General features: G+C 44.6%; 1 protein-coding gene across 2 annotated transcripts; it reads right to left on the reverse strand.

Annotated features, from left to right (window-relative positions):
* Positions 1-50: 50 nt before the first annotated feature.
* SPATA6L (spermatogenesis associated 6 like) lies at positions 51-27,971 on the reverse strand. 2 transcript variants are annotated; one of them, XM_060269242.1, is made up of 13 exons: positions 27,883-27,971; positions 25,400-25,537; positions 24,362-24,410; positions 23,502-23,543; positions 22,307-22,431; positions 19,820-19,897; positions 16,723-17,007; positions 14,405-14,531; positions 12,810-12,853; positions 9,609-9,784; positions 5,933-6,026; positions 2,726-2,844; positions 51-1,176 (listed from the first exon to the last, which is right to left on the reverse strand). In XM_060269242.1, exons 1-12 carry the CDS (start codon positions 27,919-27,921, stop codon positions 2,743-2,745), a joined length of 1,299 nt encoding a protein of 432 aa, XP_060125225.1. In that variant the 5' UTR covers positions 27,922-27,971; the 3' UTR covers positions 51-1,176; positions 2,726-2,742. The 2 variants fall into 2 exon arrangements, with proteins under 2 accessions (XP_060125225.1, XP_060125226.1); XM_060269243.1 differs by lacking the exon at positions 16,723-17,007.
* Between the last annotated feature and the right edge of the window lie 12 nt (positions 27,972-27,983).

Here is a 27,983-nt window from a genome sequence, read left to right on the forward strand (position 1 = left end):
CGGCGGTTCGAATCCCTGTGATGGGGTGAGCTCCCATTGCTTGGTCCCAGCTCCTGCCAACCTAGCAGTTCGAAAGCACGTCAAAATGCAAGTAGATAAATAGGAACCGCTACAGCGGGAAGGTAAACGGCGTTTCCATGTGCTGCTCTGGTTCGCCAGAAGCGGCTTTGTCATGCTGGCCACATGACCTGGAAGCTATACGCCGGCTCCCTCGGCCAATAATGCGAGATGAGCGCGCAACCCCAGAGTCGGTCACGACTGGACCTAATGGTCAGGGGTCCCTTTACCTTTACCTTTAAGATCAGAAGGCAACCCGCAAATTATGACTATAGGGGTCGAGAACTTTAGGTACTCAGCAGGCTCAGCTATTTATATGAGCTGGTGAGAGGAGTTAGAGAGGCCTCTTATATATAGGGTCTTGTAGGAGGAGAGGGGTTAGACTGGACCAAAGGCCCTGCGGAACAGCTGGTCTCCTGCAGCAGGGCATTCCACCAGGCTGCTCAAGGCCAGTCTAACCTCCTTGAGGCCCTGGATTTCAGTAGGGGCAAATGTAACATTCTACACTTAGACGGGAAGAACCAGCTGCACAAATATAAATGGCAAGGGATTTATGCTGCCTACCACCAGCAGAAATACCCCTGGCAGTCGCATCCTCTTACCTGTAATTTGGGTGGGCGGAGTCTGCAGAACTGGGCGGAGCCAGGAGAGGGCTGCTCAGTGGAACTTGAATTTAATCCTAGAGTGGTTCTTCAAAAGTTTGCTGTGCATCTTTCCAGCACGAAACCAAACTCTTTTCCCACGCCTTTATTAAATCCAAAATGGTATTCGCTTCCAAATTTCTAAAAGTGAGCTTTACACTGAGGACACAGCCCTGAGTGGTAACGTAATTCCAAGTAGGTTTTTCATGGAAAATACTTTCAGCAGCCAAATCTTAAAGAAGTATATAGCACCATCAATAGGATCATGACATCAACCCACAATAAGCTGATAGGCTTGCACTTGTTTGAAAATGTATAAATCAAACCTTTAATCAGCACTACAATACAGAGTGTTGTTTTCAAACCAATTGAGACATAACATCACACAGAAAATAAACTATTCTTCAGTTAGCTCTAGAACAAAAATCTTGCCAGCAATGGGTCTTCAGGTCAATATCCCAAGGCTGCTGCATTCTTTCTGGAAAAAAAGGTGTTAAATTGTCTTATTACTACAGGATGGGGGAAATTGATAAAATATTACAGAGAAACCTCATGCTTGGACAAACCTGTAGATCCTCTTCTATTTTTGTTTTTGTTTTGCATCATTGCTCTGAATGCAGTTCTCCAATGAAGACTGCAAGCTAAGCATCAATCAATCATTTTATTTGTATGCTGCCTTTCTGAAGTTAAAACCATGCTCAAGGCGGCTTACAATATATAAGAAATTACGTAAGTACAAACGTAACAAAAGGAGCCATAAACAATAAATAATTAAATATAATTAAATATTTCCACAAAGAATCGTAAGATCCAAAACAAAAATAGAAAAATTAGCAACAGCAACAACCCCACCCCTTCCCTTCCACCTAAATAACACCCCAGGCAATGAATCTGCTCAGCAGCCTCCCAGACCAGGTGTGAACAGGTCTGCAAGGCAGGGAGCCAGTCTTCCAGGACTCACAGCCAGGGACCTCAAGGTTGTGTACAGACTATTTTATTTTTTAAATTTCATATTCTAGCTAAGTAGTTTTCAACTGTCCAGCTTCAGGGACCCTCATTAACTATCTATTGAAGTGGAGGACCTTCTGTGCATCTACTTAAGAATTTCCATCTTTTACAATCCATTTATAGTTTGCGCAGGGTGCTAGCCAGTCCTGTTAAATTTCAGTCATTCATTCGTTCATTCATTCCAGCATTTACAATAAATTTTGTATGCTGCTTTTCTGGACACACGAAGCCCTTTCCTCACCCCACCCCACCCCCCGCACAAGCAATACAATATAAAGCAATTAAAACCAAAAACACAATACAAGCAAACTTCGGGGCATCAGACACCATTAAAAGCTTGTTCCGACATATTATGACAGGCATCCCCAAACTTGGCCCTCCAGCTGTTTTGGGACTACAATTCCCATCATCCCTAACCACAGGTCCTGTTAGCTAGGGATGATGGGAGTTGTAGTCCCAAAACATCTGGGGGGGGCAAGTTTGGGGATGCCTGTATTATGGGATCCTTCATTTCCTCAATTAGGCTGGCCAGAGTCCAAATGACTTAATGCAGTGGTTTTCAACCAATGAACTCAATCAATGAACTCAAAAAGGTTGAAAACCTCTGACTTAACAGATTCAAGTTACAAGAAAGGAGATTCCAACTAAACACCAGGAAGAACTTTGGGACAGTGAGACAGTGTGGAAGGTGGTGGAAGCTGCATGGCTTCCACACTGTCAGTCTGGGTTTGTTGCATGCTCTTAAAATGAATGGCAGAACACGGCGATGGCATCTTCATAGCAGAGCACGAGACAGATCCTAGCAATAAGCCAGACTCCATTGCAATCACTCTCATTTTGCTTGACCCACGTCAGTGTGAGAATTGCACCTTACGGGGCCTGGAATGCTGCTGTAATAGTTTATCTTACCGATTTGTAGCAGGCTTTATATAACCTTCCCAGTTCTTTTTTTTTTAACCTTCTGAAACAGACCAGTCCAATAAATCAAGAGAGGGGGGCGCGCGCTTTATGCAGCATACCTTGCCGATGACAGCAGTTATGACCAGTATCTTTGATCCGTTGAGTCACACAGTGGGGAACTCCTCAAAGAGATGGACCTTCTTTCAAGGACATCATCAATTTCGGAATCAGTGGCTCCCTGCAAAATATAGTTGTCCCGTTAAACCTGGGTTGTTCATCGTCATCAGCGCTGCTAAATGTGCCTGGCTGAAAACAAATATATCAGCTGTTCTAGGAGAATTAAAAGAAGCTTATCGCTGCACGTTTGGGAACAATTGATGTATGACACTGTCCCCTAGCTCTGTCGGTCAAAGGACCTTTCTATTAAGGTTCGTTAGAAGAATGTATCATCTTGGAGAGACAACAGCAAGTAATGTCACTTTGGGTTAACTCAACATGGATCTGTGTCTCCATCATGGGAGCTTTGAAATTAGTGAGTGAAAGCAGTTTCTGATTTAAACAAGGCATAACATTGAGATCCTGGGGAGCCACAAAAAAATCATGAGCAGAAAAAAAGGCTTTTCGGTGGAGCTAAAGCAGGGGTGGGGAATTCCCCGTCCACAAGCTGGATATGGACCACATCTTGATTTCACAAGGCCCTTGTGGTCCCCTTCCAGAGGACCTGTGAAGATATAGGGCTCTGATGTCCCACAGAGTGCGCAACTGCAGCTCCTTCCTCTGCAAGACGACCAAAGCAGGAGGGGAAAGGCAGGAGGGGAAAGGAACATTTATGTTCCTTGCAATGTGCAAAAAGTGCCTGTGGGTTTTGCAGTTGCGTGCATGCAATTTTCAGGATTCACTTGCATGCTGAAGTTTGAGACACTGCATAGCTGCAAGGGAGAAAACTGCAATTCAGATATGCACTGAACTTATTTGCATTCTTCTGCTGTGATTATTTTGCATAGTTGGGAAAAATGAAGGCTGTTTGAGGGGCTCTCTGCTTGTTTAAAACCATAGAATTGTAGAGCTGGAAGAGACCACAAGGGTCATTAAGTCCAGGCCCCAGCAATGCAGGAATCTTTTGCCCAATGTAGGGCCCGCAACCCTGAGATTAAGTGTCTCATGCTCTACCAACTGAGCTTGTTTGTTTTAATAAATATTCATAACCCACAGGCTATGTGAATCACCCAACTGACTGATCGCGGCAATATCCAAGACCTGATTTCGTTCCGCAGGGCCTGTAAGATAGAGTTGTTCCGCCTGGCCTTTGGCCTGGAATCAATTTGATCCCCTCCCCCACTTTCCCTTTTTTCTTTTTCCTCCCATGATGGAACTCATATTTGGGGACTTCCCTGGCTTTTTTTCTGGCCCATGGAGGACCAGTCTGGATAGTTGGCCTTGGTGAAGATTTGACGTTTTTTCCCCCCAAACAGTTTTTATTTGAGTTTCTACTGAAATGAGGCTGCATTTTAATTTTAATGTTGTATTTGATCTTGTTTTTAAGTTGTATCTTAATCAATTGTTTTGTATCTGGTGTTAGCCGCCCTGAGCCCGGTTTTGGCTGGGGAGGGCGGGGTATAAATAAAAATTTTATTATTATTATTATTATTATTATTATTATTATTATTATTATTATATAAAATGTAAAAATCATGAAAGTGTGGGCTCCACTTTTCTCCGTAACCGCTTGACCAATTGTCCTGAAATTTTGACACAACGATCCCAGCCACTCCCCGAGTGTTGTTAGGGGGGAAAAACCCCACACATCTCACACCTCTGCAGGTAAAAACCTGTTTTTCAACAAAATAAACAGCGCCCTCAAGTGGATTTCCTCCCACAGTACCCTTCCTGTGAAATCTACACCACACCCACAAACCCCGCCTCCACCACGAGATCCACCACTCACATATATCCACCCGGCAGAGGTGTCGAAGACCTCAGCAGAGACGCACAACAACAACGTCCTTCCCTCCTACCAGCTTTGTTAAATCTTCCAAAAGTAAACTTTTCCCTCTCACACTCCCTCAATCATCCTCATAATCCTCTCACAATCACAAATCCCCCCTGAGAGCCCATTTCACAGACTAAACCACAGTGGGACCTACAGGTCTGAAGCGGGACCTACAGGTCTGAAGCGGGACTCTGAGGCCCCATTTCACAGACTAGGCCACAGCAACGCGTGGCAGGGCCAGCTAGTTGTTATTATTATTATTAAAAGTGTCACAACCTCTTTAGCTGCTGTAGGCTTAGCTGCTCTGAGATCATAGAGGACTGGCGTATCTTGAGCCAGGCTTTGGGTCTTGCATTAGGCAGCTTGGGAAAGGAACACAGAAATTTAAAGCCCTAAGCAGATGTTACTCTAGATGTGCAGCTGCTGAAAACAGCATGCACATATCAACTTCCCCACCTGCCTGCGCACGTCTATTGTCGTTTACCTAATGTCCCCTCAACATTCAAACGTGGGCAAGAACCGGCCTTGTTGTTTTCCACATGCAACTGTTGCCACCGCGCACTCTCAATATGGTCCCATGCTCATAATCCACATGAACAATCCGCATCCATCTGGTTGGGTCATTTAAACGCTACAAAACCCACATAGCAGCCATTCATAGAAAAACGGCTGCCACGTAACTATGGGAACATCTAAAAGGACACAGGATCTAGGCAAAGTGCTGAGTCTTTGTCTCCCATTATCAGCAGCCAATGAAATCGAGGGGTGGGTGGGGAGGGGTGGGATGGGATGTCATGTCCAGAGCTAAGTTGCTCCACATATGTAGACAGAAGGGAACTAGCCGTGTTGCTGCCATTTTTGATGGCGCCTATTGATCAGAGTATCATCTAGATTGGCCCCGAGCAACTTTGGGTAAAACTTTAAACCACAACTCCGCTCAGTTAACGAGTGTTGACTATGGTTGCCATATTCCCAAAAGCAGAAATCTAGACAAAGTCATTGAGCTTCGTTGACATATCCCCAAAAAAATCCACCCGGGCGGCATTTTAACATTCCGATTCCCAAACGTATGGCAGCCCCAGTGTTGACTGAAATGTTTTGATTTAACAGAGATGGATAAATCGACAGAGGTGATAACACGAATGACAATTCCCATCATCCCTGACCTTTAGCCCTGCCTCCTGGAAGCTGGAGACCAACCCATATGGAAGACCACGTTATATCCACTCCTGATTTATAGAATATGTGAAGCCATATAAGGCTTTGTAGGAATTCACTCTTGCAAATGGAGCGAGAGGAATCAATAACAGTTCTGCTTAAAGCGCATCATACTTACAAAGGATAGTCTTTGTATGGCGTCGTCTGAAGTTAGGAGGTTTTTCACTCTCTCGTTAATCTCTTCCCAGCTTGAATTGGGGCTGGAATATATCCTGGGGAAAAATGTCAGGGGACTCAAGTCACATGATACTCAGTGTTTGTGATCTCTCTCCATATAGTCCCATCACGTAACACAAGTAATGTCAAGTTGCTGACCAGTTCCCAGTTGTGTTCCCCACTATCATAAAAGCCCTCTGAACCTCCTTTACAGCTGTGAAATTAGGCAGCCAGAGAATTGTTTCAACCTCTGACCTCTATGTCCTGCAAGTTAGGACCAAAAGACACCACTAAAATGACTCTCCTTGCTACTATGAACAACAAATGGCACAGTTCCGCAGAGCAGGCCAACTTTTGCCAAAGTGCTGAGTATGAACCCAAAGTATCTCTCTGACAAAGCAATGGCAAAGGAATCCAAATATATGGAATTCTCTCAGATCTTCTTGGCTATTTTTATACCACAAGGTCAGGATTGTTTATGGGGCCTGCCTGGAACATAGCTCCTGTTCTTGTTAATCTCTCCTGATCAGCATCATTGCATTGCGTTCTCCAGTCAGCATGAAAAAGAAGCAGAGGACTGTCACTTAAACTTGTCACGAGGAAGAAACTCTGGATAGTAATAATTCTCCAGAGATCCCCCATCAAGCCTCGTATAAAGTGTTGTGTGAAACGCACCTGAGCATCTTCTGCATTCAATCGCCGCCACTCCTATTAACTATTCTTCAAAGAAATTATTCTCTACCTCCTGCCTAACGAAAGTCTCTAGGATGGCTTGCAATTTTTTAAAAAAAATTTGCATTGAAAAGAACAGTCCTCCACCACCACCAAAAAACAAACAAACCACTATACAAAGTTGTTAAAGCCAGCAAATTAAATTTTTTAAAAAACGAATACTGCCAAAGTCCTTGGGAAATGCAAAACGTGTCTTCTTATCGACACAATGCCAGCAAGGTGGATGCCTGCCAAATTAAAGTGAGGTGAAAGCTCTGCACTCCAGGTGGCGTCACCAAAAAATTCTGACATGGTCCCCACTCCCCTTACTTCAAGCCCTCAGATCGGTGATCTCAGTGAATGGAAGGGTTCATACAGGGAAAATGCATTGCTTAAGGCAGTGGTCCTCAACCTTGGGCCTCCAGATGTTTTTGGCCTACAACTCCCATGATCCCTAGCTAGCAGGACCAGTGGTCAGGGATGATGGGAATTGTAGTCTCAAAACATCTGGAGGCCCAAGGTTGAGGACCACTGGCTTAAGGTACCCTGCTCCCAGGCCGAGAGGGTTTTAAAGGTCCAAAGCAGCAATGCAAGTCCCTAAGCTCTGGTGACACATGAGCAAATCATGGGGTTAATAACTTCAGACAGTCTTCGAGAACAACCCCATATGTGATGTTTTGGTGTAGTCTTAATTGGGTAATGCCAAAGCATGGCTAGCTCAAGCTCAGCAGGAAAGGTCACTCACTGCTGGTGAACAAACCGATTGGTGGGAGGTGCTCTAGACCAGGGGTAGGCAACCTAAGGCCCATGGGCCACAAGCCACCCACGGGGGTCGTTTAGCCGGCCCACGAGCCGCCCCCGAACCGAGCCACCTGCTCGGCGAGTCCCCGCGCGCTGTGCTAAACTGGTGCAGCGTGGCACGTGGACTCGCTTCTTGTTGTTTGTTGTTTAGTCGTTTAGTCGTGTCCGACTCTTCGTGACCCCATGGACCAGAGCACGCCAGGCACTCCTGTCTTCCACTGCCTCCCGCAGTTTGGACAAACTCATGTTCGTAGCTTCGAGAACACTGTCCAACCATCTCGTCCTCTGTCGTCCCCTTCTCCTAGTGCCCTCAATCTTTCCCAACATCAGGGTCTTTTCCAAGGATTCTTCTCTTCTCATGAGGTGGCCAAAGTATTGGAGCCTGAGCTTCACGATCCCTTCATGGATCAATGCCTTGTCATGGCGAAGGGGCTTGAATAACTCAGAGAAGCTATGAGCTATGCCATGCAGGGCCACCCAAGATGGACAGGTCATAGTGGAGAGTTTTGACTAAACGTGATCCACCTGGAGAAGGAACTGGCAAGCCACTCCAGTATCCCTGCCAAGAAAACTCCATGGACAAAGACAACAGGACTCGCTTCTGCGATGCTGGAAATCACAGGCGCACACAATCCGGCCCACAGAGGGATCGCTCCTGGAGTGAACCGGCCCAGGCGAGGTAAACCTTGCCAACCCCTGCTCTAGACAATGGAGGATACTTAAGAAACATTTGTAGATCTGGATTTCTAAACGCTCCAAAGCTGGAGACCTGAGATTTCAGGGAGAGTGCAAACCCATCCAAAACAAACTAAATACCAATTCACTGATCAGCTTAACACCAACCAACAGAACTTCCGCCTTGTTTGGAATGAGCTTCAGGATACTGACTATATACGAATGTTTTGCAGTGGCAGCAGCAGCTACAGCCGCCCCCTGAAACATTGGCCTATCTCCAGGACCCCACAACTCTTTTTCACTCTATGCAGTAATGCAGAGGGAAGCATCCACCCAGGTCTTCCAATGGCTGGCAGGTGGTCTCTTGCCACCGCCAGAGAGTACTGTGCCAAATGCTGGCTCCATTGCCAAGGAAACGGGGCAGGGCCCACCCCTTGCTTGAGTCCATAAGAGTGTGTACTTCGAGGCAATGAATTAGTAATAATTACTAACCATCACCATCAAGTTGCGACTGTACCACTTGGCAGTGATGCGGAGCCACCTGTACGTCACCAGAGCAACTGAGCCAATGACTCCTTTCTGGCAACTCCATCTCCCTTTCCTGCCCACTCATCCTGCCTGCTTCACAAGAACATGGAAAGAGCCCTTCTGGGTCAGACCAAAGGTCTATCTGCTCCAGCATCCTCTTCTCACATCAGCCAACCAGATGCCTACTGGAAACCCCAAATCAGGACATGAGTGCCACACCACTCTCCCTATTTGTGGTCCTCAGAGACCTACCACTTCAGATTATTTATTTATTTATTTATTTATTTATTTATTTATTTATTCTGGGCAGCTTCCAACAGAAAAATAAAATACAGTAATCTATTGAACATTAAAAGCCTCCCTAAACAGGGCTGCCTTCAGATGCTTTCTAAAAGTCTGGTAGTTGTTGTTCTCTTTGACATCAGATACTAGTCTCTGTGGCTAGCAGCCATTGGTGACCGTATCCTCCATGAACTAAGGCCTTGGCCTCACTCAGGGGCTTAGAGACCACACTCCCAGATTTCCATGGGCCCCATCCAAGCAGCCCATGCTGTGGTTGAAATTTCCTGTTGCCAACTCCTCCATGTCACCCAGCAGCCAGGCTGGGGTGGAGATACTGGCCAACGACTGGGCAGCCCAAAGGTGAGAACGTTGACCTTTGCTGCACCAAATCTCAATATATTGTAATCAAAGCTGTGGCTGTTTTTAACTCAAGCTTGTCCTTGATTGCCATTGGTCCCATACACTTATCCCTCTAGATTTGTATAGTGGCATTATAAATTTGACAGCCCCGTAGGGTTGGCAGCCTGATCCTGGGAAATAGGGTGGCAACATCGGTTGCTGCTACTGACTTCCAGGAATTTTCGAGGCAGGGGTGCCAATACATGCTTGCCCCTGTCACTTAACTATCTAGGAATGGTCACCTGTGTTGAGGAGATGCCCATCGAGCACATGGGCTTGGTGATCGGTAGCGCTTTGAGGAGTCCGATGAAGGTTTGTGGCAAAGAGAAAGAGAGTGATCAAAATCAATAGGTTCCCTTGTTTCAAGTGATGATGAACCAGGATCCAAGCTGTATTGCATATCCAGCTCTCTGGTTACCTGTGGAGAAAGGAGGAGTTTTATTCATTATTATTTCACAACATTCATATACCACTTGATTGTAAAGATAGAGACAGACAGCCGAATAGCAAAGTAGTAATTCAGAGGAATATGCCAGAAGAAGAGGGGTGGGAACCCCTCCTCCAGCTGTGTGTTAGTGGCCAGGGGCAAAAAGGGTTTAAAGAATGTAAGGTTTCAGTTTGGATGATGTAAGCAAGGAAAATCGTTTGGAGAACCATGTGGGCTGGTTGGGACAGGCAGAGAATTTGGCTGATTTCTCTGTTCCGAGACTCAAGTCTCTTCTGCTTATTGGAGAAGCAAGAGACCCTCTTGGGATGAAAATGCTCTGAACTTTCTCCATCTAGACCCAGGTTGTATTTACGTGTAAATAAACCAGATATCATAAAGGTGCCATAGACTCCACTGTCCAAAAGGAAACACAGACTCTGGGAAGCACACTTGATACCCCTGGAATCTTGCACTGTCTGGAGACAGGAGTGGTGTGTAACAATAGATAAAAGGTAAAGGACCCCTGGATGGCTAAATCCAGTCAAAGGCGACTATGGGGTGTGGCGTTCATCTCGCTTTCAGGTCGAGGGAGCCGGTGTTTGTCTGCAGACAGCTTTCCGGGTCATGTGGGCAGCAGGACTAAACTGCTTCTGGCGCAACAGGACACGGTGACGGAAGCCAGAGCACATGGAAACGCTATTTACCTTCCCACCACAGAGGTACCTATTTATCTACTCACACTGGTATGCTTTCGAACCACTAGGTTGGCAGGAGCTGGGACAGAGCAACGGGAGCTTACTCTGTCATGGGGATTCGAACCGCCGACCTTCCGATCAGCAAGCCCAAGAGGCTCAGTGGTTTAGACCACAGCGCCACCCGCGTCCCTCCCACTTGATTGTAATAAAATTACCACTTGATTGTAATAAAACCTTAAAGCAGTTTTCCAGGAGTTGGGATGTCTATAAAGGGAGAGAACTCCAAGGACCCCCCAGGGGACAGATTTCCAGTCAACAAGATAAATATCATTTCCTGTACTTCAGATATATGTTTCTACCACCTCCGGAACAAGCGCTTGTGTCACAAAGTCAATTCAATCTCCTTTCTCGGCATAGAAAAGAGTGTGTCGTGCACATGGATCAGAAAGCAACACAGGTAACAAAACATAGGAGGAGGTACTTTGGGTTAACATCACAAAGTCCAAGTCTGCCACACCAATGCTCTGTGTCCATCCCCCAACCCCAACCCCCCATCAGCAACCAGTCTTTGCATATGAGGAAGGGGAGGCGCGCATGAAAGATGACCTCTGTAACAAACCAGACCAAGGCTGTTTAAGGCTTGAAGAGTAAACTTGGCACTCCGAATTGTGCTCTGAAGAGAAACTGGGAGCTACTGCAGATCCCTCCACGCACACATTTAGTGCTTCTCTTGGTGTGCTCATGCTAGCAAGCAGGCTGCCACGTTTTGAACAACATGAAAACTTCCAAACTGTCTTCCAAGGGAGGCCCATGGAATGTGACCGTACTTCAGACCAGAAGCTGCCAAGGTGTGTGTCCAAGGTTTTCAAACTTGCCAATCAAGCAGCAGTGGTAAAATGCACTCTTGGCTGCCAACTTAAGATGCCAGAACTGAAACTGGGTCTAGAAGTGGCACCAAATCGTGAGCTTGGATCGTTCAGGGAGGGTGCAGTCCCATCTTAGCTCAGTCGGATCTCCCACCATCACCATCACAGCTTGGCACAAATTTGTCTTTACCCTCATCCCGTCCAATACAGACCCCAGGCACCTGTCTAGGCTATCCACTGCCTCACCTGGTTTGCCTGGAAAGGAGGACAGAATCAGACTTATAAGAACTGTAGAGCTGGCAGGGACCACACGGTCCACCCAGCCCGATCCCCTGCAATGCAGGAATCTTTTGCTCAACATGGGGCTGGAACCCATGATCCTGAGTTTAAGAGTCTCATGCTCTTCTAATGGTTTCATGTACATGTTAAAAATCATGTGGGCGTCTAAAAAAGCATAGGGACAAGATGAAATGTTGTGGCACCTCACTGGGTCAATCCAGTGGGTTGTAGCGGTTATCTGATATCTACCAAATTACAATCTTATTGGTAACGGACAGTAGTTAAAGATTAAGTAAACACAAAACAGCAGAAAAGCTAATAGCAGTAAAGCTACTGCATTTTATGAAGTGCATTCAACCAATGTGTTGTCTTCCCCCCCCCATATAAAAGTCTCACAAATTTGGGAGGGCTGGGCTTTAGGAACACAACAAGAACTTTCCTGTTCTCCTCTGCTCCTTCCTTCCTAGTCGTCCTGGATGTGTTCCTCCAGCTTTCATGCCCTGCCCTTCCACCAGTTCTTAATAAATTACAGGTTTGCTGGCTTTTAGAAGACAATAAATGTAAATGGTACAAATCAAATATATGCAAATATGGTTCTTTTGCTTAATTTATCAGAAGCGCAGAATTTAGGGGCTTCTTGTGCTGAATTTGAATTCAACCTCAGCATGGAAGATGGAACAAAATAATGTACACACCCACTGCATTTTGTTTTGTTTTGTTCTGATTTCAACAAGAAGTTGCACTGACAGCCTTCTTGATTTTGATCATTTTAAAGCTCTTAAGACTTTTGTCAGTGAGAATACCAGAAGCAGTCGGCAGAAGGCACGGTGGACCTGGACATTAGATGAAACTGGATCTTAGAAAGCCAGTATAAGGAGGTAGCCCGAAGGAATAATTCCAAGTATTCTTCATAGGGAATGACAGTTCAAAAGTATGATCGCTGGCTTATATCCGAACTAGTTTTACACACCTTTTAGCGTAGAGTAAAGGGTGCCTTGTGGAAAGTTACATGAACTGTGTGCCCTTGCCAGCCACCGATAAATAGCCTTTTTCCCCTTAAGTATTTGTCATTTCCTAACCCCAAGCACTACCATGGCAAGTAGCCAGTCTTATTAAAGTCATACACCCAATAACCTAACCAGCAAATGACGCTACTGACTCCACTTCTTAAATTACCTTTGCTGCCGGGCATGCAGACTTCCAGCTATCGTACGATAACGCTGCAAGAAATTTAAAAAAAATAAAAAATCAATTCTGAAGAATTAAAACAATGCCTATAGTTGCATGTATCACATATGGAAAGAGGGCTGAGGAAAGATGTCGTGATGGTTTCATATGGATTTATTTGTTGGTTGGTTTGTCAACACAATTTCTAATATAGAACAGAAACAAGCAAGCAAAATAGAGTCACTGCTTTGCCTCCAACTGTTTCATGGGCCCTGCCATCCATCCATAAACATAGCTCCCCCAGCTAGTCCGCTCACGGGATCTGTCATTTCCCAAGCACATCAACAGCAGTAATCTTTGCCGGTGTGGTGAACAGGTACAGATTACACAAATGTTTATCTGGAAGGAGCAGCCTTTGCCCTAAAAGCTCCTTCTTCTAATCACAGGATGTGGTTATGCAGGAGAAAGGAAAAGCACTCTGTACATTCTCAAAGGTACTGCCTTCACCCCCCAACCTCACACACATATAAAAGCACAAATAACTAGGAGGGCCCACTAAATCTGGAGCTGCCCCTGAATACAGCTGAATACATTGGGTTGTTCTTGTTTTTATTTTGATTATGTCTTCTGTGTGTTTTATATCGTGATTTTATCCTGTGAACTGCGGGTATAGGGCGGTACAAAAATTATTAATACAAAATTGTGCATGTATTTTAATATAAAAATTTAATACCTTGGTTTTCAAACAGCTTAGTTCTCGAACGTTTTGGCTCCTGAACGCTGCAAACTCAGAAGTGACTGTTCCGGTTTGTGAACTATTTTTGGAAGCCAAACATCCGACGGTGCTTCCAATTGGCTGCAGGAGCTTCCTGCAGCCAATCAGAAGCCGCGCTTTGGTTTCCGAACGTTTTGGAAGTTGAATGGACTTCCAGAACGGATTCCATTCAACTTCCAAGGCACAAGTGTAATAATAATAATAATAATAATAATAATAATAATAATAATAATAATAATAGACAAAAGGTATTAGGTAGTATCTCCTGTACTAAACTACTCAGCGGTGTTGTGCTGGAGAATTCCTTTACCCCAGAGGCAAATTAAAGGGTGAACACCGCAACTTATAACATGATCTGAAATAGTTACAGGTAGGTAGCCGTGTTGGTCTGACGCAGTCAAAATAAAAATAAAAAATCCTTCCAGTAGCACCTTAGAGACCAACTAAGTTTGTCATAGGTATGAGCTTTCGTGTACATGCACACGAAAGCTCATACCTATGACAAACTTAGTTGGTCTCTAAGGTGCTACTGGAAGGATTTTTTATTTTTATTATGATCTGAAATCCATTACTTGGAGGGAAATCTCATGAATTCCCATGGAACTGAAATAATTATTTAGGATTCGAATGCAACACATATTGGCATGCTATCCCAAAGAGCAGCCTTCTTTCCTGGGAACCAATGGAACAATGTGAATAAAACATCAATTCAACGGAGTAAGGGTGACAGAATACAACCCACAGCCTATTAGAACCCTATGACATTCATGGTGGTCTTGTTATCAGCACGGTTCACATTTTGAATTAAGATTAAGGAATTGTTAAGTACCTCGTTTCAACTGAAGTTTGTGGGAATTCCTTGATGAGCTCCCATTTTTACTTGGATTCCAATATGGTGACCGTGGCTCAGAAAACATTTTAGAAGAATCTGTAGAAAACATTTTAGAAGAATCTACCTAAAAAAAAACAACAACCAAGAAATAATAACAAAACAATATTCTTAATACAACTGAAATAGGTTTGGAAAAGAATACTTTGAGATTAATGCCTATACTTTGAGATTAATGCCAATTTTTTAAAAGGTTTCCTCCTAGTCCCTTTGATATTCCCTAACATGGAATATCTCTCAATTAAAATTAAAACTGACTGGTTGGCTTGAAACCCTCTAATTAACTGAAAAACATTGGCTCAAGAGTGGAATTCTGCTCCTGGAATGCTCCCATTTTAGCGATTCCTTCTCCCCCCCCCCTTACAGGCACCTGAAAATCTGCTCTAGAAGCCTAGAAGATCTCCTGGGAATGTGGGAGGTGGCCCTGGGGGCTGAAAGGGGGAAATCAACAAAAATCCCCCTAACTCTCCTTTCTCTTCCTCCTGCAGTGGAATCCAACAGATCTCCGGTCCTTCTGTTCATGGTAGGGGCTCTGAATCCAACCAAATTTCAGATATTTGGGGAAAGCTATGGCGAGCATCGTTTACCAAACATGTGACTCACAGGATATCTGCTCATGGCCTGCAAGTGGTTCATTAAACAAGTAAAGATGTATACGGCTCCAAAATACCCCTCTACAAGGGAGGCTGCCTTTTGGGTCTCTATGATTCGCTTGCTCAGGCCTCACCTCCTTCTAAATCAGGCATCCCCAAACTTCGGCCCTAAAGATGTTTTGGACTACAATTCCCATCATCCCTGACCACTGGTCCTCTTAGCTAGGGATCATGGGAGTTGTAGGCCAAAACATCTGGAGGGCCGCAGTTTGGGGATGCCTGTTCTAAATGAACCCTGCTTGGGATGAATCATTCTGCCCCACTGGATGATTTTGTATTATTCAGCCACACCTGAAACCACAACAGCCTTCCAGTACCTGGCACACTCTGACCATTAAAACATTGCTGATGGAGAATTGGCGAAACAGGGCCTTGTCCTGGGATTTTTCCAATGGAATTTATTTTTACCTGCCTCATTATCATACTGGAATTGATTCCTATTTGAATTCATCTTATCATTACATAAATAAAATATTTTGAAGACTTATTTGAAATTCGTCTTCCTCCTGGCCCGAGTTCTTGCAATTTGCTGTTTTTTGCCAGGTATGCTGTATTTTTTTTGGCGGTTGGGGCAACCCAGTCAGACGGGCGGGGTATAAGTAATAAAATTATTATTATTGCTTTATTGCGGTGGCTTGGAACCGAACCTGCAGTATCTCCGAGGTACGCCTGTACAGGAGTAGCACTTGGAATCAGTGACTCGTCAGAGTGCCAAAGGTTAGCTATTAAAGCTATCTGAAATTCAACCCAACTGTTCAATGAAAGTACGTGACAGACTATTATGGAATACACTGTCCACAAGAGAAGCATCTTTCTGATTTCAAATAGTTGCATGTTGCCCGATACCCCGGAAATAAATGCACAGCAGCTGCGTCCCCCAAATGACTTCTCTAGATTAACTGTCTTGATGGAATACTCTGCTGAATCGAACGCTTGCTTGATGCAGCTTGCTTGATGTGCTCTGGACTATGACAATATGTGGGAGGTCAGTTTCAGCACTCACGTTTTTGTCCTTCCCAGCCTGCTAGTCTACTAAATTGATAGCCGGCGTCACGTAATGCACATAGTGTCCGTGGTGGCAAAGACTCGAATGCGAGCCTTGCAAGAGGATGTCAGGGCCCAGAAGTCTCTGGGCAGGCTGCAGCCTACGCTGTGCCCTGGGGAAGGAGGCTTATTGGAATTCACAGAACTACATTTCACATTATGCCAAGATGCTTAAGACTGCATCCAGGCCTGGAGGCTGGGAGTGAAGGTGGTATTGCCCCCTCCAGATCGCCACCATGCATAGGATAACCTACTCGGAGGCCTTGCACACCCGTGATATTGTTGTAAACAATTTGGACTCTGCAGTTGTCCAATAGGGCAATTGGGCCCTATCATTCATTCCAAAATCTTACTTTTCTATTGATGGGAATTGGCAGGTTCTGCTCATTTCTACGAAGCGTATTTACACCCTTAGTGTATCTTGTACAGAAGTATTTTTCTATGGCATTCCGTGTGCGGACCTCTATAATTTCCCTTTTGTCATCTACTGGGAGGAACAGTGATGAACGCCCAGTTTCCCTGGCCAGGCAATTTTTTTAAAGTTACATTCTCAGGACTTACATGTCGAACTACAAAAGGCGGCCTGGGGTCTGATTCTGATTCTGACTTGAACTTAACAGACCTCAAGCTCAGAGAAGGTGTCTGCTGCTGGCTTTCCGGGCAAAACTCCGGGAGACGTCTTGTTGGCGACGGAGAGCGTGACGGGGATGATCTTGAGAATCGCCTACAGCCCTTTTTCTTCATTGTCCTACATCGTGCCGGTGAAATGCTACATCGTGCCGGTGAGATGCTCCTCCTCCGGGGCGATGCCGAGAGAGCCCTTCTCAACCTGCTCTTATTTCTGCCCTGCAAAATACATTAATATCTACACCCGCTGCCTGGAGACCTGGCTGCAGAAAGGAACAGGTATGGCAGAGGAAATATCCACACAGCAAGAAGTTGTGGCCCCTGGCTATCTCACTGGTCAGCTGAAAAATGAGATCATCGGCAGAAATTGTTCAATCAGTTTGACTTTGTTTTGCCCCAATCCGAAAAGACAGACTCATAAATGCAGTGAGTGGTGTGTTTCCCCCCCCCCAAAAAAATGTTTAGGGGTACTCTCATTTTCCTACTCATATTGAAATAAATGAGGCCAAACTTAGATTCACAAAATGTTTAGGGGTATGCGTTCTGTGTCCCCCCAGAAAAAAAGCACTGCACACATGTAATCAGCATTTTAGGCCCATTTGCATCGCAATCCTTTTCTGAGCCCTACAGGATGCCTTTTTTATATATTCTTATAAAATTCTTATAAAATATATGGCACTGTGGTCTAAACCACAGAGCCTAGGGCTTGCCGATCAGAAGGTTGGCGGTTCGAATCCCCGCAACGGGGTGAGCTCCCGTTGCTCGGTCCCTGCTCCTCCAACCTAGCAGTTCGAAAGCACGTCAAAGTGCAAGTAGATAATTAGGTACCGCTCCGGCGGGAAGGTAAACGGCATTTCCGTGTGCTGCTCTGGTTCGCCAGAAGCGATTTAGTCATACTGGCCACATGACCCGGAAGCTGTACGCCGGCTCCCTCAGCCAATAAAGCAAGATGAGCGCCGCAACCCCAGAGTCGTCCGCGACTGGACCTAACGGTCAAGGGTCCCTTTACCCTTTACCTTTAATTATTTTAATAATGAAGCAATCATATCATAGTGGCAAGTCACTTACAATACAACAACAGAAAAAGACAAAAAAGTGGGAAGCATCTATCGATGATGACAAGTGACTGCCTGCATTTGGGGCTAGTTCATGTATGTGGCTACTTGCTTGTAACAAAGCTTTGTGGAGCCTTTGACTGCATATGGACGGGCGTAGGGCAACTGCTGGATTCTTGGCATGATGTGTGGGTGGACGCCTACAAATCACTTCAGATAAATATGAGAAACTGCTAGAAGACCTCTGCAGGATAGCTCCTGAAAGCAACGGCACTTGAGGTCGGATGCACCTGTTATTCCTAGGCCCGAACTGGTTGGTGCCAGGCACCAAGTCCTCATAGGGGAAACCAGGCACCACACAGGTCAAGGGCCTTGAGAAGCAGGCAAGTTCCCCTGAACCCAGGGCTGAGGATTCTCTTGAGGATAGCTGATGCCAGAGGAGTTAGCGGAGCCAGCCCCCAGTCCTTGACAGCGGTGGCAATGAAAGCTTCAGGTCCAGGCTGAAGCGCGATGACACAGAATGCGTCTACAGACCAACTCATTGGTCTATTCAAGAATAAGGGGTCTACTAGTGAATAAACAATCCCTGGTGCTCCTTCACTGTCAGCAATGGTGGTTACATTGTGGTTTAGGAGGGCAGAATATAGAAGGCCTCCCTCATGAGTCTTCTAGTTACTAGAAATAACAGAGATCACTGGTTCCTTAGTCTTTGCTGAACCCCCTGTGATATTGATCTTGGGCTCTTTGTTTCCTGACCTCGCTTCTGGGTCATGTTTTTGACCCAGACCAATGTTTCCCAAAGTGGGCCATACAGCTCCCTGGGGGGTGCTGGAACAATCCAGGGGGGGCGGCGGTAGTAGCCTCAGGTGCAGTTGGGGGGGGAATAAGGGGTTTGTTGAGTAAAGGTGAGTAAAAATAAGGGGGCGATGGAATCATAAAGAAGGAAGAAAAGAGAAGAAAAACTGTTCATGCATGTTTCACCTGTTGTGTAACGACGCTGACCGATGTAACGTAGAGTTAAAGTCGTAAAGATTACTTCGTTTTTCAAATAAACAAACACAATGCAAGTTAAAGACGTTCAGTGGTCAAGCCTGCCGACAGGTCTTAATAAAAGAATGTGTAATGTGAATGTTACTATGGTTGATTTTAATAAATAATTTCATAATTTCAAGCTTCAATGTGTCTTACTTACAATGGTATCTTTATTTACCATGTTATTAGGATGGAGGTAGACATGCAGATACGTAAAAGAATGCAAACTAGCCACCGTATTGTTCTGTTTATTTGCTTAAAGGTAGATTTGCAGCGGGGCGGTGAGTACCGTATTTTTCCATCTATAAGACGCCCCCATGTATAAGATGAGCCACAATTTTGAACATTATTTTAGAGTAAAAACACCCTAGTCTTATACATGGAAAAGTACGGAATCATAGTTTTTTTCTTAAAAGACGGCAGTAGGCCAAATAAGTTTGGGAACTTATGACCTAGACCAGGCATAGGCAACCTTGGCTCTCCAGATGTTTTGGAACTACAACTCCCATGGTTCCTAGCCAACAGGGCCAGTGGTAAGGGATCATGGGAGTTGTAGTTCCAAAACATCTGGCGAGCCAAGGTTGCCAATGCCTGACCTAGACTGATTCTCTGTGCTTGATACACCTTGAACTGCCCTTTCTTTGTATCCTCCTTGAACTAAGACCCAGGCACCCACTGGAGGATGACAACACCTAGCCCTGAATCATCTTCGAACAAGAGTAGCACTTTTAGGGATGATCAAAAGATTAAATGGCTACAGCCTTCTGCTACTTAGGCTAATTCCAGGTAGCTAATAATCTGAGCAGAAGTTGAAGAGAACTATCAAGACACAGAATTGCTATGACTGCTATGTCATGCTAGATGCAATGAGGTATTAAGAGAGATTGGGTGTGACTGAAAACGTTGCTGTTCATTTCTTGAGTTAAGTAGCTAAAATTACTTACACGATACCATCTTCTGGACAGAAGTGGAAGCTCTGTAATAGTTGTCCTTGTGGAAAACTCTAATTTTGGTGCAATGCCCTTAAAGATTTGGGGGGAAAAGAATGAGAAATTTGCGTAAAGAAATGCAGTTCTAGATGTATTTTTTTAAAATTAGATTTTTCTATTTTAATCTATTGCAAGGCAATCCTAAGCATGTTTACTTGGAAATAAGTCCTGCCCCACTTGATTTAATGGGGGTGTGCTCCCTTGCAAGTGCATTTAGATCTGCAGCCTAAACTCATTCATATGGGGGAAAGTTCCCTTAGGTTTGGAGGAGCTTGGTTCTTTGAAAACATGAATAGGGTTGGCCAGTTAGGCAGGTTTATGTGTGAGAATTTTTTAAAAACCTGTCACAGGGTGGCTGGCGGCTACTCTAGAGTAACGACTCCGACACGTTGCCTTTTCATGCTTTTATTATCTGCAGACTATTTACAGTGTGGAAGCTGTACAATGTACATGTTCTCAGTCTGGGTCAGTACCCCGGAATGGGGATTCCCGCGTCATTTTTCCAACAAAGTAGTCTGGGAATCCCCAATCTCCTCCCCCTTTTCTTCATGCGCAGCTCCGGAACTGGAGGGAGGGGTCTTCTAGCCGTGTTTTCCTGCCTCCCCTTTTCCCTCTCCCTTCCTTCCTCTCCCGGTCGGCGCAGGGGCTCTGTGACCCTGTCAGATCCCTGCCCTCTACTTCCTGTTTCCCCGCTGGACTCATCTCCTTCCCCGCTCCCGCTTGTGCTCGGAGAGGAACTGGTGGTCACGATAGGAGGGGGCAGTCTATAGCTCCTGTCCCTCACAAAACCCTTCATAAAAAGTAGGAAATGGGCCAAGATTATAGTTCAATGCACACCTGGGAGTACTTCTCACTCAATTCATTGACACTTACATCTTCTTTTTCTTCGTCAAACTTTTATTAGGCGTTACAAATACAGGCCATCATAATAAAAAAATTCCTTCAGTAGCACCTTAAAAGACCAACTAAGTTTTTATTTTGGTATGAGCTTTTGTGTGCATGCACTAGTGTGCATGCACACAAAAGCTCATACCAAAATAAAAACTTAGTTGGTCTTTAAGGTGCTACTGAAGGAATTTTTTTATTTTGCTTCGACTCAGACCAGCACGGCTACCTACCTGTAACTAGGCCATCATAAAACATCCATATATGAATTTTTAAAATATATACAAATACAGTGGTACCTCTGGTAACAAACTTAATTCATTCCGGAGGCCCAATCTTAACCTAAAACCGTTCTTAACCTGAGGTTCCACTTTAGCTAATGGGGCCTCCCACTGCTGCTGGCGCACAATTTCTGTTCTCATCCTGAGGAAAAGTTCTTAACCCGAGGTACTACGCCTGGGTTAGCGGAGTCTGTAACCTGAAGTGTTTGTAACCCGAGGTACCACTGTAAACAGCCATGTAAAAGGTAAAGGGACCCCTGACCATTAGGTCCAATCATGACCGACTCTGGGGTTACAGCGCTCATCTCGCATTATTCGCCGAGGGAGCCGATGTACAGCTTCCAAGTCATGTGGCCAGCATGACAAAGCCGCTTCTGGCAAACCAGAACAGCATACGGAAACGCCGTTTACCTTCCTGCTGGAGCGGTACCTATTTATCTACTTGCACTTTTGACATGCTTTCCAACGGCTAGGTTGGCAGGAGCTGGGACCAAGCAACGGGAGCTCACCCCGTCGCGGGGATTCAAACCACTGACCTTCTGATCAGCAAGCCCTAGGCTCTGAGGTTTAACCCACAGCGCCACCCACGTCCCTTATAAACAGCCATGTAAAAATATATAATAACAAAGATTTTCATTGGGGTTTCTTCCTGCTAAATAGTGGGAAGAAATAAATGGAAGCCAAGAAAAGTAGAATTCTCTGACATATCCAAATTGTGCAGATTCTGTGTGCAGATTTGCATGCGCAGACCACCTCCTGAAACAAATTAGTTCACCAGGAAAACAATCGAAGTTGGCCTCCATGGTGGCAGGGCCAATTTGTATGGTAGCCCAAATCTTAGGTCTTTATGGGATATCAGTTTATCTCAGATTTTAATCTTCAAGCTGTTGTACAATGTTTTAAATGTATTTTTTATTCTCGTGAAAGCTAGCCCAGTTGTGTTTTTTGAACTGGTCTTTGACCGTAATAAAATTATGTATGAGAACTAGGCCAGCAAGGGATTCATTCTTTTCTAATGGAGACACACCATGCTACTTAATTATTTTCTCTTCTACCTATTCTGACTGTGAAGGGCTGCGTTCTGTTTTGTCCTGAAGGTGCCGCAGCTGTTTTCCTAATGGTTCCCATAGCTTAAATGGTTCCAGTGTTAAATAAACCAAGGTAAATAAAGATGACAAATGTTTACTACATGTTAGGAATCACTGTGACATAAGTGAGAACCGGCTACTGAGCAGATGTTTCTGTTTTTTGGGATACTCATTCCATAACCACTTACTGGGAAGAAAGGGCGGGTTTTCATTAGTAACTCTCTGTCCACACCGGGGTATGTAGGAGTCAGTTTAGGCACTGGGAACAGAAAACCTCGAGTATTCTCTTCATAAAATGCCAGCTCGCCTTTCCCTGAAATGTGAAACGAAAGGAGAAAAGAGTGCTAGGATAATGCAAGCAAACACTGTAACCAGTCCCCGACAAAGGAACACAAGCCCTCTTCACAGCGCAAATTTAAAAAAGGACATTTTCATTGGTCACGGTTCTCCAAGAAACATTCTGTTTCAAAGTGTACAACACATCTGCAGAAATTTCGTGAGCCGGATTGGGAGAAGAAGGAGGAGGAGGTGTAAGAGGAAATTCAGCCACTAGAATTTGTGTTATGCTGTGGGAACTAACTCCTAACTACAGGGTTTTTTCTCCATTATTTATAATTTTTGTCTAAGATTTTCATAACTTGGAACTAGGTCCTGTAGTTAAGGAGTTTTGGTGAGTTCCAGCTGAAAAAGAGCCCTGACAACAAAGATTTTGAAATTTTCACCCTCATCTTCATAGATGAAAACTACAACAGCTATGAACTGCATAGGTTACTGAGTTTTTCCTACTGCTGGATCAAGTTAATAGTTGTGAATTTTTAAACGATCTCACAAGGTGTAGTAGTTGATCATACTTGCAGTTAAATGAAAAGATATACTATGGAGCAGCGGGGAACAGGAAGAATTAGGTTTAATATATATTTGAGTTTGACCAAATTCAGTTAAAAATAAATAAATTGCATGCAGTGGCATGAGTACAGTTTTAAGAATTAAAAGGTCTTTCCTCATTACCGGAAAGCCCTTCTGAGAACAAACTGATCACACAAACAGCTAAACAAGGTGACACCCAAGCTTTCTAAGCAATTTAGGATTGAATCTTACAGAAGGCTTATTCTGCCACCATGTGTTCACTTCTCCTGTACAACAAAATGCCACCAGCCAGCTAATTTCTATGAATGTTGCACAGACGGACATATTTTGTCCAGAATTCAAATGGCATATACATTTTGTCTTGTATCACCTCCTCCTAAGTAAGTAATAACAGCAGATACAGGAAACACTACGAGGGGAAAAGAAATCAGCATCTCTAACCCCAACATCATCCAAGATTCATTCTTTCATTGCAGAGTTTATGGAAGTTGTGAAGAATAGGTTTCTCCTGTTTACCTGAAGGTACCACTTCGACTAATCGGAACTTTGTTACATTTCCTAAAAGAAGATGAATAAACTATGTTATTCATGACAGAGACACGTAATATTTAAACTATACATTAAGCCTGCAACTTGTGCACGTTCAACTTTATGGGGAAAATAAAAATGTAAAATATAAAAGGGGTGGAAAGGGGGCAGGATTCTGGGGGGGAAGACTCTGGCAATTCTACCTCATTAAACCCAATAGGTTTTGAATATACAGGCAACCCCCCTCCGCATTTACGTGGGAGTTATATCCTGGGGGGTCATGGGAATCATGTATATTTGAAACACCACAGAAAAAGGCATACAGACTACACTCCCCCGAAACTCATAACACTATATTCCCCGGTTGTTATGGTGAAAAGAAGAAGCCCTTTCTGAATGTTCAAATATCACCTACAAGCTTTTCTCGGAAATAAATATGAAGCATGACACACTGGTTGGACCCGACACAATGTGTAACCATTGTTTCCTGCTAGAAGAACAAACCACACCTCCTTCTCCCCTCTTCTCCTTCGTGTCTGGGATCAAAAGCTTCCGTTTCCAGTTTTAGAGCAACCACAGTTCTCCAACCACGGCTACCCGAGTTTAGATGCCACAGGGAACTACGCTTAGTTTAAAGTAGATGCTTTCAATTTTATCCTCTGCTACATGAAAGAGGAAGTTGGGAGGGGGTTGCCGGTCCAAGGCTGAGGCCTATGTAGCCCTTTCACATAGAAGGAAACCATGGTTTTCCATTGCATTTGAATCCAAGCCATTGGAAATATCATCATGGCATGGGCCTGCAGTAATTACAGTACTTTCAGCAACAGATAACAGAAAGGAAAACTTACTTTCTAGCATTTCTACAACAGCAACAGGATCAGTAGCTTTTTCAAATACCTACAGAACAAAAGAGAAGGCAAAGGCAAGGATAAAGTCAATAAAGCTATTAACCAATTAAATCATTTTCCATGTGATTAAAACCGCGAAGTTGTGCTCAGCATAAACCCACTGGAATTAATGAATATGACTAAGATAAGTCCTTTAATTTCAATCGGTCTTCTCTAGTAAACCTAGTTGAATACCACACACAGTTTTGACAGATTGATCGATCAGCTGATTAAATTTAAAGAAATGTACATATTACCACACTTCCAAAGATTTATGCTTTTGTCCTACTGAAGTTCAATATATCCCACAATATAATATATTAAAGAACTACTGTTGGAGGCAAATGCATTCTTTCCTATTTTGTTTCTACTGCATTAAGCTGAAGAACAGTAGTCTCAAGAATTAAAAAGTGTGCTTAGGACTTTCAGATTCCTTGATAAAACAAACCTGCAGTCACTCATCAACTATAGTCCAAGAAAAGAACGTCAAAATACTCCAAGATATGGGCAAGCAGTGTATAGATTTTGTGAACCAAATTGATAGTGCCACTGGCCCTATCTTCTTCCTTAAGCCCTGCTTAAAGAATATGGATGTCATCTTCAATTCCACTGAAGAGGGCTGGTTTGAGGGGAGGGGGGTCATATGTAAGGTGTCCCCCTGTGCTGCCTTGAACCCCTACCAGAAGGCTTATTATGGGATTAAATGAGTAGCACCGGGCAGCAGCATGTTAATTCCCTGAGGGTGCCTCTGAGCCTTGCATCTCACAGTTAACAATACTTGCCTCCTAACAAGCATGGCATTTTTGACTACGGCAAATGCAAAATGGAGATAAAATATTCACAATCCTCCCACCCATTTACGTTTGTTGTGCCCAGAGCTGTTGGCTATCAGCCAGACTCTCGATCTGAATACAGCAGAAGAGTGCTTAGGTTCAAAAAGGAAAGGAAAGAATCAATACATCTTAGGCAAGGATTTTGCAAGACGCGATCCTAGGTTACCTTTTCAAACCACATTTTCTCATGGAACCAGAGAGGGAAGACGGGTCGAAGGCTCTCGGTTTCCTTGCACTGGCCCAGGATGCAAACATGCAGATAAACATCATTCTTCTCCGTCAAGTACACACCGGGACAAGAGACCTGTGATGGGAGAGAAGATCAGAACAGTTAAAAGGAGACAGAGGCACAAGGTGTGTTGTGATTGTTTCCCACCAACTGCAAAATGATGAACAGACGTAGCATGACACATAGCAGCCAACTCAGGCATCTGATTCTGAGGATTATGAAGGGAAGCAAATGGCAGCCCTGTTTAGGGAAGCTTTTAATGTTTAATAGATTATTGTATTTTAATATTCTGTTGGAAGCCGTCCAGAGTGGCTGGGGAAACCCAGCCAGATGGGCGGGGTATAAATAAATAATAATAATTATTATTATTATCCATGCATGATTATTTTTACTGCCATCGAGTAAGCAGAAGAGTTGCTCATAGGATTCTCTAACTCAGTTGCCAAAATATATAACTTAATGGGGCAGGCAGTGTTTGTTGTTCCACCTCAGCCAGCAAAATGTGTTGAGCCAGCTCCGAGCAGAAGCATCCTAGACCCAGAATTCACTCAAACATTTACTTGGTCCACATACGTCATAAAGCAGATGCAAGAGGAGGAAGAGCTAGCGCACAAAACTTTGCAGGAACCCTTCTCACCATTAATTTGAATGGTGATGTCATGATGGGGGAGCTCAAACAGTGATCAAGAGGAATGGTTGCTGGTTCTAGATTATACAATATGCTGGCTTTATGATGTTGAATTATTCCGCTCTTTTCTCCATCAATGAATCTTGGACAAGTAAGAACAATAACATATTCTGGCTTGGGAAGTAAGTTTACATTCCATGCTGCTGGCTTTTCTTTAAACTATAACCCAGGGTCCCCAAACTAAGGCCCGGATGCAGCCCAATTGCCTTCTAAATCCGGCCCGCGGACGGTCCGGGAATCAGCATGTTTTTACATGAGTAGAATGTGTCCTTTTATTTAAAATGCATCTCTGGGTTATTTGTGGGGCATAGGAATTCATTCATATATTTTTTTCAAAATATAGTCCGGCCCCCCACAAGGTCTGAGGAACAATGGACCGGCCCCCTGCTGAAAAAGTTTGCTGACCCCTGTACTATAACCTGAGATCCAGCCCTACTCTAAACCACAGTGCAGAGAACCCCACATTTGTAACCAAAGACTGATTTTGAATTAGAGACCTGAAGGCCTGGGTGGGGTGGGGTATGGAAAAATGAGGGAGGTCGCCATTTTTCTGTTGGTTCCCCCCACCCCACCCCCAGGCCTTCTACACTATATTTCAAATGTTCTTGGATGATAAAACATTACACAGTTCAAACAGCACACATACAGATGAGAACACCTCTGGCCATGTGTACAGCACAGGCAATCACCCCCTCCCCAACTGGACTGGGGAACGGCAAATCTCTCTGAGACACTGCTGTCAAGGTTGAACTCTGGCTTCTCTCCCTTGGAAATAAGTTAGCTTCGTTTTCCCGCCCTCATTTCCACCGCAACTTTCCCTCTCCCAACTAGGGGCAAAAAAGAAAAAAGAATATGGGAAGAGCAGATGATAGATAGATAGATAGATAGATAGACAGACAGACAGTACAGATACACATACACATACACATATACATAGATGCACACACACACACACATGTACACACATGCATAAAATTTAAAGGTAAAGGGGCCCCTGACCATCAGGTCCAGTCGTGTCCGACTCTGGGGTTGCGGCACTCATCTCGCTCTATAGGCCGAGGGAGCCGGCGTACAGCTTCCAGGTCATGTGGCCAGCATGACAAAGCCGCTTCTGGCGAACCAGCACGGAAACACTGTTTACCTTCCTTCCGGAGCGGTCCCTATTTATCTACTTGCACTTTGATGTGCTTTCGAACTGCTAGGTGGACAGGAGGTGGGACAGAGCAACGGGAGCTCACCCCGTTGCAGGGATTCGAACCGCCGACCTTCTGATCAGCAATCCCTAGACTCTGTGGTTTAACCCACAGCGCCACCTGGGTCCCCCCCCACACATACATAAGTGCTTTTTTCCTGGGGGTACTCAAGAGTATGCAATGCTGGCACCTTTTTTCAAATGTTAAAAGTGTGGCACTGATTGTAACTACTTCAGGGTGAGTAGGGCACCTAAAAAAAAAAGCACTGTGTATGTGTATACACACACAATGTATATACATGCATACATGTGCTCATATAGAGAGGGGAGGCTATATTTCTGGGGTTCTCCCCATCTGGCCTTGCACGGCCCCCCTCTCCGGCCCGCCTTGCCGCGTGGATCTGCAGCTCCGCTCCACCTTCAGTGGCATCCTCACCACACACACAATCACACACACACGTGTTGATATGATCTCGCAGCTACATTTCTGGGGTTCTCCGCATCTGGCCTTGCACAGCCCCCCTCTCCTGCCGGCCTCACCGCGTGGATCTGCAGCTCCACCACCACCTTAAGCGGCATCCTCCGGAGCGCGAGAGGGGCTCTTCCTTCCGCCAAGGCAGCTACACCGTCGCCGGGGGGGG

This window comes from Zootoca vivipara, chromosome 16 (assembly GCF_963506605.1).
Source record: "Zootoca vivipara chromosome 16, rZooViv1.1, whole genome shotgun sequence".
NCBI classification, from domain to species: Eukaryota; Metazoa; Chordata; class Lepidosauria; order Squamata; family Lacertidae; genus Zootoca; species Zootoca vivipara.